This window comes from Danio rerio, chromosome 4 (assembly GCF_052040795.2).
Source record: "Danio rerio strain M-AB ecotype USA chromosome 4, GRCz13ab, whole genome shotgun sequence".
Taxonomy (NCBI): Eukaryota; Metazoa; Chordata; class Actinopteri; order Cypriniformes; family Danionidae; genus Danio; species Danio rerio.
Genome location: NC_141024.2, coordinates 77,917,900 through 77,937,913, shown reverse-complemented (window position 1 = coordinate 77,937,913; position 20,014 = coordinate 77,917,900). Strand labels below are relative to the sequence as shown.

Below are 20,014 nucleotides of genomic sequence, written 5' to 3'. Positions count from 1 at the left end.
GAATAGAAATCTTCTTCAGTACCTACTGGGATACTGTCCGTGAGAAGATGCGCAAACCCAGGGCGTGAAACTCGGCGTTTGGTCCCTAATGAATGTATAACTGAAGAGTGAGGAATATTATATAAATCAAAACTCTAAATTAAGTCATAAATGATGTATGTGATGTTTTTTTACAATTACAAATAGTCAAAATTTTATGATCACTTAAAATTAATTCAGATTAAATTTGGAGCTAAAAATGAATATAAATGATTTCTAACAACAAAATTCTTTTCAGCAAAACTAGAAAAGGCTTACATGCGTTTAGCCTTCAACCATGCTGTTAAGTTTCATTATTGGGCTAATTGATGGACTTCTACACTTTCAAATCTGTGTCTTATCAATATGACCAAAAAGACTTTTATGATCAATTATGTAAGAAACTATGAAAACTGGACTGACACAGTTTCAATTTACTATAACTTCTATGTTAAGTGGTGTAAGGTCCACCCAGTTGGTCCTATGGCGGTGTCCACTGGTGGATGAAGATTCAATGCCTGTTTGGTCTTTCCAATGCACAATGTTGATTTACTTTAAATTTAACTCATATCTGACTTCAATTTTAGTATGAGGCGGTTTAGACTATTAATATATTTATCTTTTGTTTTTTCTGACTCCAATCACAAAACATTAAGAAGATTATATTAATACATAATTTAGATAAATGTTTGAGCCTTTTGTCTTCACTCGTAACTATTACATTTATTCATTCGGGTGCTCATGCCGCTCAGTAAGAGCGCTTTCACACCTACACTTTTGTTTCGGAATGTATCTCGTTTGCCCAGTTAGCGCGGTTCGTTTAAGATGTGTGAACAAGGCAATCGCGCTCTGTTCCTCGCCAAAGTAATCACTGCGAGATCAATTGAATGAGGTGGTCTCGGCTCAATTGAAACGAACCCTGGAGCGGTTCGATTGCAGTGAGAAAGCGAACCGATCCGAGCACGGTTATATCACAGTGTTTCATGGATAGGTAATAGGCTTAAGGCTAAATGAAGAGAGAATAATGAGTAGGGTGGGAAGTTTCGCGAGTCTCCGGATGCCTGCAAACGAGTGATGATCTCCCGGTAATCTTGTGTCTCCCTCCCAGTCCTCAAATAGGCATCGTCGCGCACACTTCACACCCCTCCCCACCGCATCTCTCCTCATACACGTCGCGCGCGCACCCTGTCAATCACCACCAAACCACCACCTCTCCTGACAGCGTAGCGGTACGCTGCAAAATAAACCCTGACACTCTGACCAATGTAAGGAGAGTTTACTCGCACGTGACTTGTTTTAGCTATTTTGGTCCGATTAGAAACTTTGCAGTGTGAAAGCGAACCGCTCCAAGAGCAAAGAGCAACAATGTAACATTTGTAATCTCTGTTTTGGGACAACTGAATCGATTCACAGGTGTGAAAGCACCCTAAGATCGCCCTAGCCGATGGCATCCCTCACAGTCACACTCTCATCAGTTTTGAATATTAAACAGAGATAATTGACTAATACTTTTAGATGGCCGCTACCATGCTTGCTCATTCTAAAGTATTTTTAGTTAGTCCCGCTTAGATGTACACCCCTGAGTAAAGACAATATAATTTCCAATCAGAGGTTAGGGCATTATTATAAATGTAACCGACTACTGTACTCTATAATAATTTTGGTTTTCACCAAGCCCATGGTTTCCCATATTAACTTAATTTAGAATAATATTACTTCCAAACAAAGGTCGGGTACCCAATCTAGGTTAGCCGTGCAACACCTTGTTGACCTAGACAGAAATTAACACCCTTTCCACCTAAGTACACATGAATCAGTATCAAGAGTCAGACGGATCCCTAAAATACAAATCATGTGCCCAATGCTCCATCTCAACTGGATTTTAGTCCATCTACTGACCAGACACAGGAAGTGCAGAAACAAGAAAACAGCGTAATCTACTAAAATGAATAATGACAGAGTAAGCAAAATATGTTCAAACATTACAATTTAATAATCAGGTAAATGTGTATTATGCCAATTCATTCAGTCAATTCATAAACGATCAATACAAAACATCAAATTATCAAAGATAAATCCTAGATGAAAAGATGCATACCTGATGCATACCTTCAAAATATACATAACATGGAGCGTAAGCGCCATGTTATGGATTGATCTGGGTAAGCAGAATCGCCCAGAACATGTTTCAAACCTTCCCTTAAGTAATCCAAGAATCCCCTCAAGGAAAGTAGTGTGTGAATAACAAAAGGCATTTGCATTTAGTGGAAGAGTTTCTGCCTATAGTAAAGGCACACCCTTCGCAGTGGTTAAAAAGAAACCTGAAGCTATATATCTATTGTTTTGGTTATGTCTGTTTCTGAGGGAACAAGACCATTGTACCAGTCGCACTGAGACATTTCAAATGATATCAAACATGACAGAGTCACTTGGGTTGATTTAGAACATTTAGACTTTGAAATGGTCATTTTGTATGAGTACAGTGTGTAGAGGGGGTGGTTGAACAAAGGATTTTCAGGGGATTCAAATGTAAATGGAGGGAAGCAGGGGAGCAGGTCTTTTCCCGCCTGTTGGGTTGTAGAGTCAATTTGTCTGTTTTCGGCTCATGTTTGAATTGTCAAAGACATAAAAATATATGTGATATCTTAAATCTTACAGTGGCTTTGACACAATTTACATTGTCAAAGCACTAGATAAATGAAGATGAATTGAATTGAATCTGCTTGAATGTGTACACGTTAATAGACCGAACAAAATATGATGTGTTTTATTTTACATTTAATGTGTGTAGCCAATGTTTTCAGTCTTTTCACTTTTCAGCTTTTGATGAGAGTTTTTAAGACTTAATGAAAACTAGTGTTTTATTATTATTTCAGATCTAATTGAAGAGAATGAGGGGAGTAAAGAGGAGGAACATCATGTCAAAATTGAGGAAAAAACTCATTTACAGACTGATGGTATCTTAAAAAGAAGAGACAAGAATTGTTTCACCTGCACTCAGTGTGGAAAGAGTTTTGGAAGAAAAGGCTATCTTAAGATTCACATGATGATCCACACTGGAGAGAAACAATTCACATGCACTCAGTGTGGGAAGAGTTTTAGCCAATCATCATCCCTTAATCTACACATGATGAGCCACACTGAAGAGAAACCATTCACTTGCACTTAAGCCGTGGTCACGCTGGACTTTTCTCCCCATAGAACTCCGCAAACACAAGTTCAAGAGTTTCAACCAATCAGCAAACCTTAATGAACACATGAAGATCCAACTGGTGTAAAAGAGTATATTAGCTTTGAGTGTGAAAATACATTTATTACAGCTCCAAAATTAAAACTGCACCAGAATATTCACACCGTACAAGTGTTTACACTGTGACAAGAATTTGAATTTAACACATCTAAAAACAGAAGAGGATTCACATTGGAGAGAAACTGTACAGATCTTATCAGTGTCTACGGAGTTTCGATCATTCGACGCAACTTAAGAAACACATAGACAAAAAATTGCACACATGACATGAATGCAGCAAAACATTTTCTCAAGTGCACAGGATCTTTCATGTCTGAATAAGGTTTGTAAAGGCTGAATAACGCTATACTGTTTTCCAACACTCCTACACTTCAGTAGGTGGGGTTATGTAGGTGGGGTAAATGTGTTGCGCTCCTTGCGTTTCACCTAAACATGCTGGTGGCGGCTGAGAGAAGAACAGATTCATAATCATCTAACAAACGGCACCTCTGCGTCCTAAAATCTCTTTGCAAGTGATTGTACAGGTGCGGATACATCTGTACTCCACTTTCCAGTGTATTCATGTAGCTAGTGTTGTTTTGGGTGATGTTCTCGGTCTGACTCCATGAATGAGAAACAAATCACTGGGAAGACACCACACATCAAAGAAGGTGGAGCTCCATAAGGTTAGTTTGCAGTATACCAGGGCCTCAAGCTTGTAAGTCCATTCAATTGTCCTGTGTTGCAGCTTTTATTGGTAAAGTTTCTTTTGTATTATTTATTATATGCATATTTATATTTGTTTCATTAAAAACAAGCTTAGATTTGTCCACCAGTGAGGTATTAGACCATATGAGGCATAGTGACCACACTTTGTTATTATTGTTCATTTATTTGTTTGCTGGAAATTAGGACTGCATTTAGAAAGAGTTTTGAAACAAATCATTGTGCTTTATAAACAAAATTAATTATGTAGGCTAATGGATGTCTTCACAACATTTCCTTATCCAAAAAAAAGAAAGAGAGAATGAAAGTTTAGGCCAATTGGAGGAGGCTCATTCTTAACCAAATGCACCATGGCAGAACGCAATGGGCCCTTAAAGGGAATGAGAGATGAGACTCTGATTGGTTTATTCTCAAAATACACCCATAGCTCATTAAGAGAATAAAGTCAACCCTGTTAGACCATGCGCTGCATTGCAGAGCGTGGTTTTCCGTCCTTAAAAATAGCAAAAAATGGATTCTGACACGCCCCTAATGCTTTTGCCCCCTGCACTTCAGACTGGCACAGCGATCTGCCAATGTTTAAAGTCATGCAGTGTGAACTAGGCTTTAGGTCACTTGTTTTTGGACTGTGGAAGGAACCCAGGGGAAACGGACGTGAGCACAGGGAGAATGAGTATTCTCCACACAAATGTCAACTGGTTCAGTAGAGACTTTAACCTGCGAAATTGTTGCTGTGAGGCAACAGTACTGACCACAGGGTCACTGAGTTGCCCAATCTAGAAATGAGGTGGATAGGAGTGGGTGGAAACTCCTCAAGATGAAGATAACTAAGATTAGAAACTCTGTTTCCCCTTCGGTTGGGGAACTTCAGTGCCATGAATGGGAGGATTCGGATCAGAAGCCGCTTATCTGGAGAGTATTGAACGGGCCAATGAATGAAATTAATTGGCAGCGTAAGCTTGCGCAGGTGTGCGACATCTGCAATTATCTCAGCATATAAGCACACCTGAGCCAGCAGACGCCATCCTTTTCGCTTCAGATCCTTTCTGAGTGAGTCGATGAGGGTTCCTCTTGCTGATCAGCACTTCAGAGCGAACGAGTGTGTCTCCCGGTCCAGAGTGGGTCTTCGCGGTGGCAGACGGTCGAGCTGGGTTACTCCCTTGCCTGCGGTTCTTTGGGTCCGGTCCTCCAGAGCGGTGCGTATAGTTGCAACTTTCCTAAAAGAGCAACACAGTCGTGCAGCACGTCCTTTTCAGGATGGCGCTCCGACTGTGCGTTTCTGGATGCGGGGGTTTCCTGTCTCCGGATGATGGACACGATTACTGCATTGCATGTTTGGGGGTCCAGCATGTTAATGCGGTGCTCGCGGGCGGTTCATGTCGTCATTGCGATGCCATGACCGTTGCACAGCTAAGATCGCGGCTAACTTTCGCAAGAGAGCGAGCCACCCCAGTTGCCTCCTGTTCTAAAAAAGCAGCGGGCGCTCGGGCAGATCTGAGGGTTTCAGCGGGAGCTAATCCGCCGCCCACGGGCTCGCGGACCTCTCGCTCCTCACGGCGCTCCATCCAAGCTTCGGGTGGTGAGAGTGATCCGTCTAACCAGATGGTAGCTCTCACACTCGCTGACACCGGAGATCAGATGTCCTCCGCGGCATCGGAGGGTGGGCTTTCACTGTCCGACGAAGATCCGGACCCGCTCGCCCCCTCCGGGCAGGTGAGCGCTGTCAAATCGGATCCTGAAGCGGACATGTTAGCCGTGCTTTCCCGGGCTGCTTCGGCCGTGGGGTTGGAGATGGTTTATCCCCCAGCTCCGCGGCCGGACCGACTAGATGGGTGCTACGTAGAGGACCAGAAGGCGAAGCCTTCGAAGCCTCTCGTCCCCTTCTTCCCGGAAGTGCACAGTAGGCTCACGCAGTCCTGGAGGGCACCTTTCTCTGCCCGTGCTGCGAGTGCCTCCGCCCTCACCGCCCTTGACGGTGGAGCTGCCAGGGGGTATGAGGCGATCCCGTCAGTGGAGCGCGCTATCGCGGTCAATCTTTGTCCGCGCGGCGCCTCTACGTGGCGGGGTTTGCCCCGCCTCCCGTCCAAAGCCTGTAGGTTGTCTGCCTCCCTCGGAGCCAGAGCTTATAAGGCTGCGGGCCAGGCTGCTTCTGCTTTGCACGCGATGGCCACCTACCAGCGCTACCAAGCGCAGGCGCTGGCCGAGCTGCACGAGGGCGGGTCCAACCCAAGCTTATTACATGAGCTGCGCACCGCGACCGACTATGCTCTTCGGACTACTAAGTCCGCCGCGTGTGCGCTGGGGAGGACGATGTCCACACTTGTGGTTCAGGAACGCCACCTCTGGCTAAACCTGGCCGATATGCGCGACGTTGACAAAGTTCGCTTTCTTGACTCGCCCATATCCCAGGCTGGCCTGTTCGGCGACATCGTCGGTGAATTCACCCAGGAATTCAAGGCGGTGAAAGAGCAGTCGGATGCGATGGGCAATGTCATCTATCGGCGTGGCCGTAAGCCCGCTCCGCCCGCCGAGCCATCCACCTGCGCTGTTCCTCGCCGAGGGCGCCCGCCAACGAGTGCTGCCCCGCCCCCGCCTGCGCCTCCGGCCAAGCGGGCGCGGCGTTCACCTCGAAAGCAGGCAGCCCCTCCTGCCCAGGGCGCCGTTAAGTCCGGTAAACGGACCACGAAGCGTCCCTGAGACAGGCCATCCGGAGAAGAGGAAACTTGCTCTTTCCCCGCTGGAGGGCGGGGCCCCGATAACAACGGTACTTTTCAGTGCCACCAAAACATCAGTAAAAGAGCACTTTTTCCCTTCCCCGGATGTGACTGCACGAGTTCTGCCAGTCCGGGACGCGCTGCCTTCCGGCTCGCAGACTCTACGTGCTTCGCCAGTGGCTCACGAGCGCTGGGGGGACGGTCTCCCTTCCCTCAGCCCTCCAGCCCCCTCTCCGGAGTCAGGGTGCGGAGCCAGAGCGAATCGCTCTCCTCCAGCTTTTCCGCGGGACCCTCGTGCTTCCCGGATCAGCACACCCACTCCGCGCTGCCCCACCGCTGGTACGTCAGCGATTGTAGCGATGACTCCATTAGCGAGGGCTCTGCCTGCCTGGTTAGCGCGGGCCAGCCCCTCGCGGTGGCTCATACGCACAATCAGACTCGGTTACGCGATTCAGTTCGCGAAACGGCCCCCCAAGTTTACGGGCGTGTATTTCTCCAGGGTCAACCCCCTGTCCGCCCCTGTCTTGCGAGAGGAGATTGCTGCCCTCCTGGCGAAGGGTGCAATCGAGCCGGTTCCTCCAGCCGAGATGGAGAGTGGGTTTTACAGCCCATACTTCATCGTACCCAAAAAGAGCGGTGGGTCACGGCCAATCCTAGATCTGCGCGTTTTGAACCGCTGTCTGCACAAGCTGCCGTTCAGAATGCTCACGCAGAGGCGCATTCTCCAATGCGTTCGTCCTCGGGATTGGTTTGCAGCCATAGACCTGAAGGACGCGTATTTCCATGTCTCCATTCTTCCACGCCACCGCCAATTTCTGCGGTTTGCGTTCGAGGGTCGAGCGTGGCAGTACAAGGTCCTCCCCTTCGGGCTCTCTCTGTCTCCGCGGGTCTTCACCAAACTCGCGGAGGGTGCCCTAGCGCCCCTTCGGCTCGCGGGCATTCGCATACTCGGTTATCTCGACGACTGGCTGATTTAGCCCACTCGCGGGAGCAATTGATTATGCACAGGGACGAGGTGCTTCGGCATCTCCGCCTACTGGGGCTTCAGGTCAACCGAGAAAAGAGCAACTCGCCCCCGTGCAGAGGATTTCTTTTCTCGGGATGGAGCTGGACTCGATCACCATGGTAGCGCACCTCTCCGAGGAACGCGCTCGCCTGTTGCTGAACTGTCTGAGGGAGCTCGACAGCAAACTAGTGGTCCCACTGAAGTTCTTTCAGAGGCTCCTGGGGCATATGGCATCCGCAGCCGCCGTCACGCCGCTCGGGTTGCTCCATATGAGACCACTTCAGCACTGGCTTCACGATCGGGTCCCCAGACGCGCATGGCACGCGGGCACACACCGGGTCTCGGTTACTGCGCTGTGTCGCCGCGCCCTCAGCCCTTGGAACGACCCCTCGTTCCTACAGGCCGGTGTGCCTCTAGGACAGGCGTCCAGCCATGTTGTTGTTTCAACAGACGCTTCCAACACGGGTTGGGGGGCCGTGTGTCGCGGGCATGCGGCTGCGGGCCTCTGGAAGGGTGCCCAGCTGCATTGGCATATCAATCGCCTAGAGCTGTTGGCAGTGTTCCTCGCTCTCCACCGCTTTTTACCGGTGCTGGAGCGGCAACACGTGCTGGTCAGGACGGACAGTACGGCGGCGGCGGCGTATATCAACCGCATGGGGGGTATGCGCTCTCGCCGCATGTCTCAGCTCGCCCGCCGTCTGCTCCTCTGGAGTCACCCGCGGCTGAAATCGCTGCGCGCCATTCACGTCCCAGGCACGCTCAATCGTGCAGCCGATGCGCTCTCACGACAGCTGTTACGCCCTGGAGAATGGAGACTCCACCCCGAGTCTGTTCAGCTGATATGGGCGCGATTCGGGGAGGCCCAGATCGATCTGTTTGCTTCCCCCGAGAACGCTCACTGCCAGTTGTTTTTTTCCCTGACCGAGGGCTCTCTCGGCACGGATGCACTGGCCCACAGCTGGCCTCGGGGCATGCGCAAGTATGCGTTTCCCCCAGTGAGCCTGCTCGCGCAGTTTCTGTGCAAGGTCAGGGAGGACGAGGAACAGGTTCTGCTAGTTGCGCCCCTTTGGCCCAACTGGACCTGGATATCAGAGCTCTCACTCCTCGCGACGGCCCTCCCCTGGCGGATCCCTTTGAGAGAGGACCTACTCTCTCAGGGACAGGGCACCATCTGGCACCCTCGCCCCGATCTTTGGAACCTCCACGTGTGGTCCCTAGACGCGAGGAAGACTTAGGTAACCTACCGACTGCGGTGGTTAATACCATCACTCAGGCTAGAGCCCCATCCACGAGGCGCGCCTACGCCCTGAAGTGGAGTCTATTCACTGAATGGTGCGTCTCTCGCAGAGAAGACCCCCGAAATTGCCAGATTAGTGTTGTGCTCTCTTTCCTTCAAGAGAAGTTGGACAGCAGGCTGTCGCCCTCCACTCTCAAGGTTTACGTGGCCGCCATCTCCGCTTATCATAGCGCGGTAGCTGGCGGCACCGTGGGAAAGCATAACCTGGTCATCCAGTTCCTTAGGGGTGCTAGGCGAATTAATCCATCTCGCCCCCCTCTCATGCCCTCTTGGGATCTCGCCCTCGTTCTCACGAGTCTGCGATCCGATCCCTTTGAGCCACTCGAATCAGTATCTCTAAGATTTCTGTCCCTGAAGACAGCTCTGCTGGTTGCGTTGGCCTCCATCAAGAGGGTCGGGGACCTGGAGGCATTTTCGGTCAGTGACTCGTGCCTGGAATTCGGGCCGGATTACTCTCACGTTATCCTGAGACCCCGCCCCGGTTATGTGCCCAAGGTTCCTACCACCCCCTTTAGAGATCAGGTAGTGAACCTGCAAGCGCTGCCCCCGGAGGAGGCAGACCCAGCCCTTTCTTTACTTTGTCCAGTTCGCGCTCTGCGCATTTATGTGGACCGTACTCAGAATTTTAGATCATCTGAGCAGCTCTTTGTCTGTTATGGCGGTCGGCAGCAGGGAAGTGCCGTATCGAAACAAAGATTATCCCACTGGATTGTGGATGCCATTTCACTCGCTTATTCGAGTCGAGGTCAGCCGTGTCCCCCGGGAGTACGTGCACACTCCACTCGGAGCGTTGCATCCTCTTGGGCGCGTGCACGCGGCGCCTCTCTAACAGACATCTGTAGAGCTGCGGGCTGGGCGACACCCAACACATTTGCAAGGTTTTACAATCTGCGAGTGGAGCCGGTTTCCTCAAGGGTATTAGGTAACCCTTTGGTGATTGAGGAGACAACTCGGTAGGGTGTTGAAACACGCTTGCTGCGCCATTCTCCCTAACACGGAGGTACGTGCGCCTTTTTTATCTGTCAGTAAAGTTCCCCGTCAGGTGAGCCCTGCAGATTCCTCCGTGGCCCCCAGCACTGACTCAGCGGAGGAGTCACTTGCTGGCCCACTACGTTGTAGGTCTGCCCGCTGGTCAGCCCGCGTTTTGGGTATAGGTGCCTGCTATGCGTGATCCCCACTAGGCGATCCCATATGCTTATTCCGCCACGGTTAAGTCCCCCCCCTGGGCGGACCCGTGTCTTCCCTCTCCGCTAACCACTCTTTGCTATGCGTACTCCCCCTTTTTAGGGCTAGTCCATAGGTAAATTCTGCCATCTATCCCCCCCTTGGGTAACGGATGGCCTCCGCAGCGTCCTCCCTATCGGGATTGCACGCTTCCCAACGTACTGTCGTATTTCCTAGAATTATCTAGATGCTCACGACTTCCCAAAAAATATATCTAAATCCGTAAAACTTCTGTTGAAGTAGGATAAATTAGGGCCAGGGACACGTTGGAGGACCGCGCCCCCCATGATGTGGGTGCGTCACGCTTGCTTGACTATCTCCTCATCGGGGGTGTTGGTAAGGTGCAGTCATTATGGCGCTTTCCATATTCTCCCATTCATGGCACTGAAGTTCCCCAACCGAAGGGGAACGTTCGAGGTTACAGAAGTAACCCTTCGTTCCCCGAGGAGGGGAACGGAAGTGCCATATTCCGTCGCCATAATGACTGTCCCTTAGCTGTTTGAAAGTCTCTTCAGCTTAAAAGGATGGCGTCTGCTGGCTCAGGTGTGCTTATATGCTGAGATAATTGCAGATGTCGCACACCTGCGCAAGCTTACGCTGCCAATTAATTTCATTCATTGGCCCGTTCAATACTCTCCAGATAAGCGGCTTCTGATCCGAATCCTCCCATTCATGGCACTTCCGTTCCCCTCCTCGGGGAACGAAGGGTTACTTCTGTAACCTCGAACGTTATTTATAGTGAGTTAAAAATCATTGGATTGGTGAATCATATTAGCTAATGCAGGACCAGCTGTGGACAATCATAGCATGTCATCCTCTCAAAAGTAGTTTATAAATAAACTTCATGTCATTGAACAGCCAAACTATATGAACAAGCTGCCGTTTTGAATATACCTGTGTTTCTGTGGACAAGGCCTCAATTTTGAGGACTCTGCTCTCCATTGTGAAGCTTCATGTGAGTACTGAGGCTTCTTTTACAATTAAAACCCTTTCCACACTCACTGCATCTAAAACGCTCTCCTGAGTGAATCTTCATATGGTTCTTAATGGAGTCTTTGTGTGTGAGACTCTTTCCACACTGATCACATGTGAACACTATGGTTCCAGTGTGACGATTCGTGTGATTCATGAGGCTAGCTTTGGCTCTGAATCTCTTTCCACACTGAGCACATGCAAACGGCTTCTCTCCAGTGTGAGTTCTCATATGGTTATTGAGTGTGCTTTTATATGGGAAACGTTTACCACACTCGGTGCATGTGTAAGGTTTCTCTCCAGTGTGAGTTCTCTTATGGTTATCGAGTGTGTTTTTATGTGTGAAACTTTTACCACACTCTGTGCATCTGTAAGGTTTCTCTCCAGTGTGAATTCTCCTGTGGTTATTGAATGTGCTTTTATGTGTGAAGCTTTTACCACACTCTGTGCATCTGTAAGGTTTCTCTCCAGTGTGAATCCTCATGTGGCTATTGAATGTGGTTTTATATGGGAAACTTTGACCACATTCTGTGCATGTGTAAGGTTTCTCTCCAGCGTGAATCCTCATGTGGATGTTAAGGTTGTGTTTTTTAGCAAAACCTTTCCCACACTGTCTGCAAGTAAAAATTCTTCCTTCATTGTGAGTTCTCATGTGAACTTCAAGGTTGCTATTTTGCGTAAAACTCTTTCCACACTGTTGGCATTTGTACGGCCTCTCTCCAATGTGAATTCTCATGTGGGCTTTAAAGCCATCAATTTTAGGAAAACTCTTTCCACACTGTTTGCAGGTGTAAAGTTTCTCCCTATTGTGAACATCAAGCTTTGGCTTTTGACTGAAACTCTTTCTACACTGGTTACTGCTAAAATTACACAAAGATTTGGATTTCCGAGGTCTTCCGTGTGATGAAGTCTTTTTAGTCAGTGTGGGTTTTTCATCAGTTAATATGTCTTGATGTTTGTCTTCCATTTCATTCCATTGATGGGTCTCTTCTTTCAGCACCATCAGGTCTTTAAAAAAAAACAAATGAACTTTTAGAATGAAGCCACAAAGCGACAAGCATGAAATGGATGTTTCACCCACAAATAAAAATGACCTTACCATTTACTCTCTGTCATGTGGTTTTAAACATTTCCTTTCTTCTGGAACACAAAGAAAGCCAGCATTTTTTCCATAAGATCTTCTTTTGTGTTTAACAGGACCAAGAAACTCGTAAAGATTTAAAACCACATGAGGGACATTAAATAGTAAGGCTATTTTGATTTCTGCGTCAACAATCCCTTTAAAGGATTCCTATTATAAAACCTTTTTTACAAGATGTAAAATAAGTCTTCCCAAAATGTGTCTGAGGTTTTAGCTCAAAATCAGATCATATACCTTACAGAAGATTTAATTTTGGGGGTCAGGAAAACCAAGCTGTTTTTGTGCCTGTGGCTTTAAATGTAAATGATCAAATGCACTCACTTTGGATTACTCATGCTGTGTGTTGTGCATTTTCCACTGGATTTAAACATTTGTAACTTGCTTGGAAGACCCGATTGAGACAATTCCTGCATGTTCATGGCAAGTACGCATAAATTACGCTTATTTTTGTGAGTTTGCATTCTTGTATATAACTTATATAACAAATGTTTCCCAGTACTGGGTTGCCGCTGGAGGGGCATCCACTGTTTAAAATAAATGCTGGATAAGTTGGTTGTTCATTCCGCTGTGGTGACCCCTAACGAATAAAGGGACTAAGCCGAAGGAAAATTAATGAATGAACATATGCAAATGATTAATGTCATGTTTGCTGTAAACTGGAGTGATGAGGAGATGGCAAGATGACATACTTTGCAACTTGTTTTCATTCATTTCAAGTGCTTACACTTCATGATCCTAGAGCCTGAGGCTCTCTCCCATTTGAAAGGCGAAAGGGAAGTTTGAGCTCGGGTAGATCTTGAGAACTCGTCTGCTGTAGTAGCTAATAAACAGAAAGTGATTGCTTTTAAGAGATAACTACTTACTAAGAGCATGTCTATGGTGCCGATTTGGATTAGTCAATTAACTTAAGTTGCATGTTTTTTGACAGTGGAAGGAAACCGGGGAACCTGGAAGAAACCCACGTGAGCACCGGGAGAACATGTAAACTCTGCACAGAAACATCAGCTGGCTTGGTAACGACTAGTAACCTTCTTGCTATGAGGCAACAGTGCTAACCTCTGGGCTTTTGTGCCACCGACCTAGAAAAGGAGAAGGAGTAGGGGTGGAAGGGGGGATTTTTCTAAACGAAGATGGCTGTGATATGGAATTTAGGGTATTTATAGTGGTTTAGGAATCGTCTGATTGGTGAATCCTAAATTAAATAATGCGAGATCAACCGCAAGCAATCATAAGCACGTGCAATAAGTTTATAAACAAACTTCACTTGTACTTGTCTTTGTTTTCTTGGCTTTGTGCAAGTTCCTGATACTTAGTTGAAGACCTACGTTATTACATTTTATATACCCGACAAGATGCAGAAATGGCATCTAAAAAGGTGACCTTATGTTTGTCCAATCAGGGACAGTGACAACGGAAATATACAAATAATAATTTTAACCCGGGGATTTGCGAATATGAAACGTCTGGTAATTAACACCCAGGTATAGCATGAGCAGTGTGGATGGTGACTACAAACAACCCAGGATTGATTAACTAGGGTTAGAATGACCCAGGGTTAACAATTTCAAGTAAGAAAATGCCTAAGAATACTCAGCATCAGCTCTCAGGATAACAGGAGTACATGGACAAACAGTGACATACAAAAATTGTCATTCGTAGCGGTGACCTGGGGTCTGTTCTTCGTACCGCACTTAAATAATCTTAGATAATTTGGCAGATCCTGGATCTTTTAATCTTGATAACTGATCTCTGGCTAATTTGGTTCTGTAAACAAGTTTGTGAATCAGGTTAAAATGTCTGTATGAACTGATCTGAGATTGCTGCGTGTGTTGTGAAGGACTGATCTATCGATCCTCAAAATCATGATCAGCAAAGTAACGATTGGCTGATGGCACAGCAGCGTAATGACATCATCTGATTAATATTCAATTATCCAAGTGAGCCAAATTACATAAAATTAGCAGTAAATGGTTTGTTAAACATGACACGTAATAACTTTACACATTTGTTGTAAGCTGCAGGCTTTTATGAGTCAAGAGTATTCATCATGTATTTCAATGCATATCAATGTATTTAGGTCTACATTTAGAGAAAATATTATTAATTATAGTAGCCTATGCCTACTTATTTTTTTTAATCAGCGCAAAGAATAACTGTATAAATTAATTTTGTATGAAAAAAAGCATTTTCATATCGGTAAGGGTGTCAATCACCGGCATATTAGTGGTCAAAACACGTGCATGACTGCATAAATTATTTCCCCTTTTTAAAAAAAAGTCAAACATTGTACATGTACACGTTTGTATCTACAAAGATTATATTTAAAAAAAATCTATTTGAACCCTTAGGTGGCAGTCTTTCTACTTTAATTTTGGAGAGCAGATTGCATAAGTTTTATTAGTATATATTTTTTCTGATCCCAAGTAGGTTTAAGCTACCAGAACTGTTGCCATGACAAGTCTCAGATGAGTTTTAAAGATTGAAACAATCATTGATAACCAAAACCAAAGCCAAAAATAACCAAATCCAGCTAATTGAGTAATCCACGTACTAAGAACGGACCCCAGATCTCATGCTATTGTTTTAGAACTTTCAATTCAGTTGCCTTTTGGAGAATTGACCATGAGTAATAAATAGCAGAAAACGACCACACTACTCTACAAACTAGTGTGTTCATGACTATACATACAAAGAAAAATAATAAAATTAGAAAATGACCCTTTATAAGACCCTTTATAATGGCCTTTATAAGATTTTGACAATATGATAACCTTGTCACGGTTTATATCACGATATAAAAAATATCACGGTTTCATTGTATTTTGATTACTGCTCTAAAATATATTCCTTAAAATCTCTGGATAAAAAAACAAACACATTTTTTCCCTTTGAAAACAATATATTTTCTTTTGAGAAACTTTGAAAGTATTTTGGAGCAGTAAACATGTCAGGCTGAATAATTCAAATGAATTATTGACTTCTGCTGTGTTCTTTTGTTTCATAAACACAGATTTCTTTACGATTTAAAATTTCATCTTTGGAGATCTTTTCTGCTGGAGATACTGTTGTCCTAAAAAACGTATAACAGAACATAAAAATCCTTACATATACAGTAGGGACTGTACAGCAGAAAATATTGGCAGTTTGCAAACCTTGCAAACGGTTATCATCCCATGTCTAAGCAGCATAAAGGCTCCTACACACCAGGACGCTTTTACGAGATGTTTTTCCGCATTCAAACCCAAGCTATTTTCACTAGCATCAAGCAGAAGAGTATGCAATATCACTCATTGACGTTAGATGGCGCTACACAACTTTAAGCTTCCGACACCCGCTTGAAACACAGAAGAAGAAGAAGAGAGAAAGTTCACACGATTGTTGTTAAAGTTACTGGTGACTCAAACAAGCATGGATGGTTCAAGTAGCAGCTCCACCTCTAGGGATGAAGAAATGATTATTGTTCACAGAGCAATAAGAAGCTCCACGTTGATATCGCCTCTTGGCATCTTCTTTAATGTGTGCTCGCATTGACAGTTTAGAGCACCTCCATGTGCTGTTTACTGTAACTTCAGCAGCTCCGTGCATTTGAACAAAAGTGCCAACCTGATTAGTGAAGAAGGTTTTAACGCGGCGCATCAAATAAAATAAAAAAACAAGCATGAGGCATTTCTTTAAAAATTACGGTTTTACGCCTGGCGTTTTGTGCGTAGTGTGCACGGTCAAATTGACGCCCTTTCTATAGTCACAAGGCCTTATATGTAGACAAACGCGAGCAAAAAAACGTCTCGTGTGCACGGGACTTTACACTATTTTTAGGATCTAAAAATTCATTTTCTAAAAAAAGTCTCTAGCAAAAAGATTCCAATGGCAGCGCCTGCTGGTACGTGAAGAATATGATCAATACTGACAAACTTTACACTTAAATGTTTGCATATCATCAGCATGCTGTAATCCATTTCTTAAGCAGCAAAATACATTTTTAAACTAGTTTGTTGGCCAGTTGTAGTCAGTGCGCGTATTGAGTGCAGAACGGTATTGTTCCACTATAATTTGTTTGTTTTGCCTCACTTCGTCCCACAGCAACATCATCAAGTTTAGAAAACTGTACAATGTTTTATAATAATTCATTTTTTTTGTGTCCATTGTATCCAGCATATTTAAAATTAGGACATCCACGTTTTCTGACATACTTTAAACCAGGGTTAATTTTTTTTACTTATAAAGGGCTAAAAGGCTAAGGAATTTTTAAAATACCCCAGATGGAAAAGAGTTTTATTTGCCCTATATATAATTATATAAAAATGTATATAATTACATTTAATAATAAAATAATAAAAAGAACAAATGTTTTAAAAACTATAAAAAACTAAATTTATGCACAACAATCTGTACAGGTCGTTGTCCTCAGCAGTAAATACATGGAGCACGTTTAAACAAATGTTGCTATAAGTAATTAAACCATTATGATAAAGAGTGAAAATGACCTTTCTGAATGAAAAGTTTTGTTCAAATGAATTTTTGGTGATTGTATGAGTTTTAATCAGATTGGGTAGCAGAACATGCACAAAGGAAAATGAAGACTTATTTAAAAAGATTTAAGACCTACAACACAATATTTCAGTAAATTTAAGACTTTTAAGGCCTAAAATTTAGATTTGGGAATCTAAGATATTTTAAGACCCCACAGAAATCCTGTTTAAAGGCAATAGCCCTGGCAATTAGTTATTATAATAATGATTTAATTCTAACTCAGATACTATCTGTGAGAACTAGAAACAACTACTAGAAACAAAATTAGACCCATAAAGAAGTTGATAAAAATAAGGGAATTGTGATCAATGAGACATATGCAAATTAAAAGTACTAAGCCAACACTATCACTGTAATAGCAGATATCTTCTATGAAAATACTGTAGATCAAACATCGTCAGCTCAGTTAATCTTTTTTAATATTGTTTTTGTTTATTTTATATAGTGCCAGAGCTCAAAGACGCTTTACAAACAGTAGAAGAACAGGAAAAGTAATAACCTTAAGAAGGTTGAGAAAATGGGAGACTAATAACACATAAAATAATGACAAAAGACCTGAGAACACGTAACAAAAGAAACTCATTCCTGTCTTTCAGTGAGTGCTTATGTGCATTTAGGAGAACTAGGCAGCACACTCAGGGCTGCAAGATGGATTTAATTTAGTATTCTTATTATTAAAATATATCTGAATGAGGATCAAATGACTGAGTTGGTCTTTGAGAATGAAAACCAACCTGTTTGTTCCTGCAGATCTTCCTGTTTCACTGTAAATGTTTCTTCAATCTTCACATCTTCACTCTCCTCTTTAATAAACGCCATCTTTATAACAGTGTGGAGATCAGTCACTTCAGCAGGAGTTTTCCTCTGTGTTTGGACACTTTATCCTGTTTAAAATGAACAAAACAATAAAAATGTCCTGTTTAAAATAAATAAAACAATGAACAGAAACAAAATGACTTCTCTTCAACACTTGCTTCAACAGTTTGTTTATATGAAAGTCACTAACAAAAAGAAATCAGCTAAGACGGAGCAAGAAACAATAGCTACGAATGAGCTGATTAAAACTAGTAACGCAACTCCATTTCTTATATAAAGTCATGTATACTTCAAAAAGAATGACATTATGCTATTCAATAAATTAAACCTTCACTAAAACATTTAATACACACTTTACTGTTGCTTTATTCAAACTTTAACAAATGATGTTAATTAATTTGATTTTTTTTGGTCAGCTTACAGAAACATTGTAGCACTTATTTGTTCGAGAAAAGAATTTACTCTCGGGGACAAATAAAGTTTATCCTATCTTATTCAAACAATAGACCTTACTTTGAGTAAAATTGAACTTTGTTGTATAAAGGGTTAAAATAACATTGTCAACAGCAGGTACATCTAGCATTAAATGACCAACCTGAAGTTTTAATCAGTTGGTTTACATCAGCGTAAAGGCTTTAAAACAAACCTTTTTCCAGTTGAATCATAACGCGGGAGTGGTGCAGTCTTATGACATCACACCACCATGCCACAATAAAAGTATTTTTTTTGTTATTTAGCTTTTTTTCCCTACTTACTCTTAGTCATGACTTATTAATACATTTCTCTCTCATTTTCTACTTTCTACTTTATCTGCTTTCTGTTTTGTATTTGTAAGACAGTCATTATGTTAATTGAAAAAAAGCTTTTACCCCCCACTAGATCTTTGCCTTCAGGTAGGTTGGAAAGAGGTTGCATTTTCTTTAAACGATTGCATTTCTTTATCCATAGCTTTAACTCATTCACTTGTATTCACTGATGTTACCACCTCTTTGTATGTTTGAATGGGCAAACATCAAATTCTTCAAAACTGCCTGCCAGGTTCCAACCTATATATGTTATAGGTTGAAACTTATTTGGGCTACAGTCCATTTGCCAGGATATTTATAACCAAATAAACAAACAAAAAAAAACAAAATAGTTGTAAAGAAGCTTTTAGAAATGACCGAAAAACTTAATACAACGTTGAACAATGCATCCACGCATGTTTAGACTTTACATTTTTATAATGTTAGCATTCAGATATTATTAGAGTGTAAATTCAGAATGTGCAACTTACCTTTTCAGTCTTCAATGAAGAAGTGGGATGAGAAATGGCCTCAGTGGGCTTTTCTTTGTAGGTTGTTGTTGGTAATGATCCCAATGTAGGAATCAACAATCGTAGTTTGTCCTCCAAAGTTGTTCTCTTTACTTTGCAAAATAAGCCAATGACGTTTCTGTTAGGAACCCAGAATATATAGATACAACCCTGCTGAGCTACAGGATCTGGAATGTGATTGGATAAGACACAATTGGCCCCCATTAATGCTGCAAAGACGCAAATAAGCAGTGGGGAGCAGTGAAGACTCAAGACACATACAGTGGGGGATGGGAAGTCCAGCAGCTTTATAAACCAGTTTTACAGAGAAATAATGATGTATTGGGAAAATGAGTTGACTTTAGCCATCTTCATTTGATTTGTTGCTGTTGTTTTATAGTACTATTGATGGAAGCTTGTTTTTTATTTTGGCTGCTGCATTTTGTAGTTAATATTGACACACTTATGTTAAGGTATTTTGATTTGAAAGACATTTTAATTTATTTTTTCCCAAGCCTGGTTGCAAAGTAATGCATGAGTCATGTGTTGTTTTTGTAGAAGCTTTTCATAGTTGATGGCTGAAGTCTTTGTGTAAAGATGCAAATGAGCATTGAAGACTCAAGCCACACTAGCTATGTTTCCATCAAAAAATGTGAATAAACTTTATGCGCAAAACTGGATTATCGCATAAAAGTTGTGCAAACGAAGCATTGTTTCCATCCAACGAGTCAAAGCAAACAAAATTGTCACTTCCTGATTACTGGCGCCAAATATCAACAGTAAAAACTGCATTTGCTGCAGTAGGAGAAGCTGCATCAATCTTTTCTAAATGAATGCGCCTCAGAAGACAATCCTGACAAGCAGTGAGCACGCAGTGGCGTTTGAAGATGTCAGACGCGGAGCACAGGCGCTCTTGATTCTGGAGATCATTAATAATATAATAACATTAATAGTGAAATGGTAAGGCGTTTTATAATGACCAAAACAACATTTCAGATGTTTTATAATGTGCTCAGCCTGACGTTTTATCCATTCACACACATTTTA

At 43.4% G+C, this 20,014-nt stretch overlaps 3 protein-coding genes and 1 non-coding gene across 8 annotated transcripts in view; 1 reads left to right on the top strand and 3 right to left on the bottom strand.

Moving 5' to 3' along the window:
- znf1086 (zinc finger protein 1086) overlaps window positions 1-20,014 on the bottom strand; it is an 893,143-nt gene that overhangs the window by 255,544 nt on the left and 617,585 nt on the right. The window contains exon 1 of one of the 4 annotated variants that reach the window (XM_088650921.1): window positions 18,095-18,362. The exons of 2 other annotated variants lie outside the window; for them this stretch is intronic. The gene's annotated coding sequence lies outside the window, so the exon portion shown is untranslated. Of the gene's footprint in view, window positions 1-18,094; window positions 18,363-20,014 lie in introns of those variants that run through there. One more of the 4 variants, XM_088650922.1, reaches the window with a different exon arrangement.
- si:dkey-220a11.5 overlaps window positions 1-20,014 on the bottom strand; it is a 765,979-nt gene that overhangs the window by 536,149 nt on the left and 209,816 nt on the right. The gene's annotated exons all lie outside the window — the stretch shown is intronic.
- On the bottom strand, window positions 1,989-19,099 carry LOC101885193 (uncharacterized). Its single transcript, XM_087249028.1, has 4 exons — window positions 18,950-19,099; window positions 17,592-17,741; window positions 10,943-12,194; window positions 1,989-4,815 (listed from the first exon to the last, which is right to left on the bottom strand). The coding sequence occupies exons 2-3, from the start codon at window positions 17,674-17,676 to the stop codon at window positions 11,131-11,133; spliced, it is 1,149 nt and encodes a 382-aa protein (XP_087105154.1). The 5' UTR covers window positions 17,677-17,741; window positions 18,950-19,099; the 3' UTR covers window positions 1,989-4,815; window positions 10,943-11,130.
- On the top strand, window positions 8,485-11,885 carry LOC148682936 (uncharacterized). Its single transcript, XM_088650896.1, has 2 exons — window positions 8,485-10,631; window positions 10,954-11,885. The coding sequence occupies exon 1, from the start codon at window positions 8,502-8,504 to the stop codon at window positions 9,945-9,947; it is 1,446 nt and encodes a 481-aa protein (XP_088507022.1). The 5' UTR covers window positions 8,485-8,501; the 3' UTR covers window positions 9,948-10,631; window positions 10,954-11,885.

Bases quoted from the DNA above. Each gene is read 5' to 3' on its own strand.
- LOC101885193 (XM_087249028.1), bottom strand. From the start codon at position 17,676: ATGGCGTTTATTAAAGAGGAGAGTGAAGATGTGAAGATTGAAGAAACA. The intron at 12,195-17,591 runs GTTGGTTTTCAT...TTTTTTTTAAAG, and splicing joins AGATCTGCAGGAACAAACAG to ACCTGATGGTGCTGAAAGAA.
- LOC148682936 (XM_088650896.1), top strand. From the start codon at position 8,502: ATGGAGACTCCACCCCGAGTCTGTTCAGCTGATATGGGCGCGATTCGG.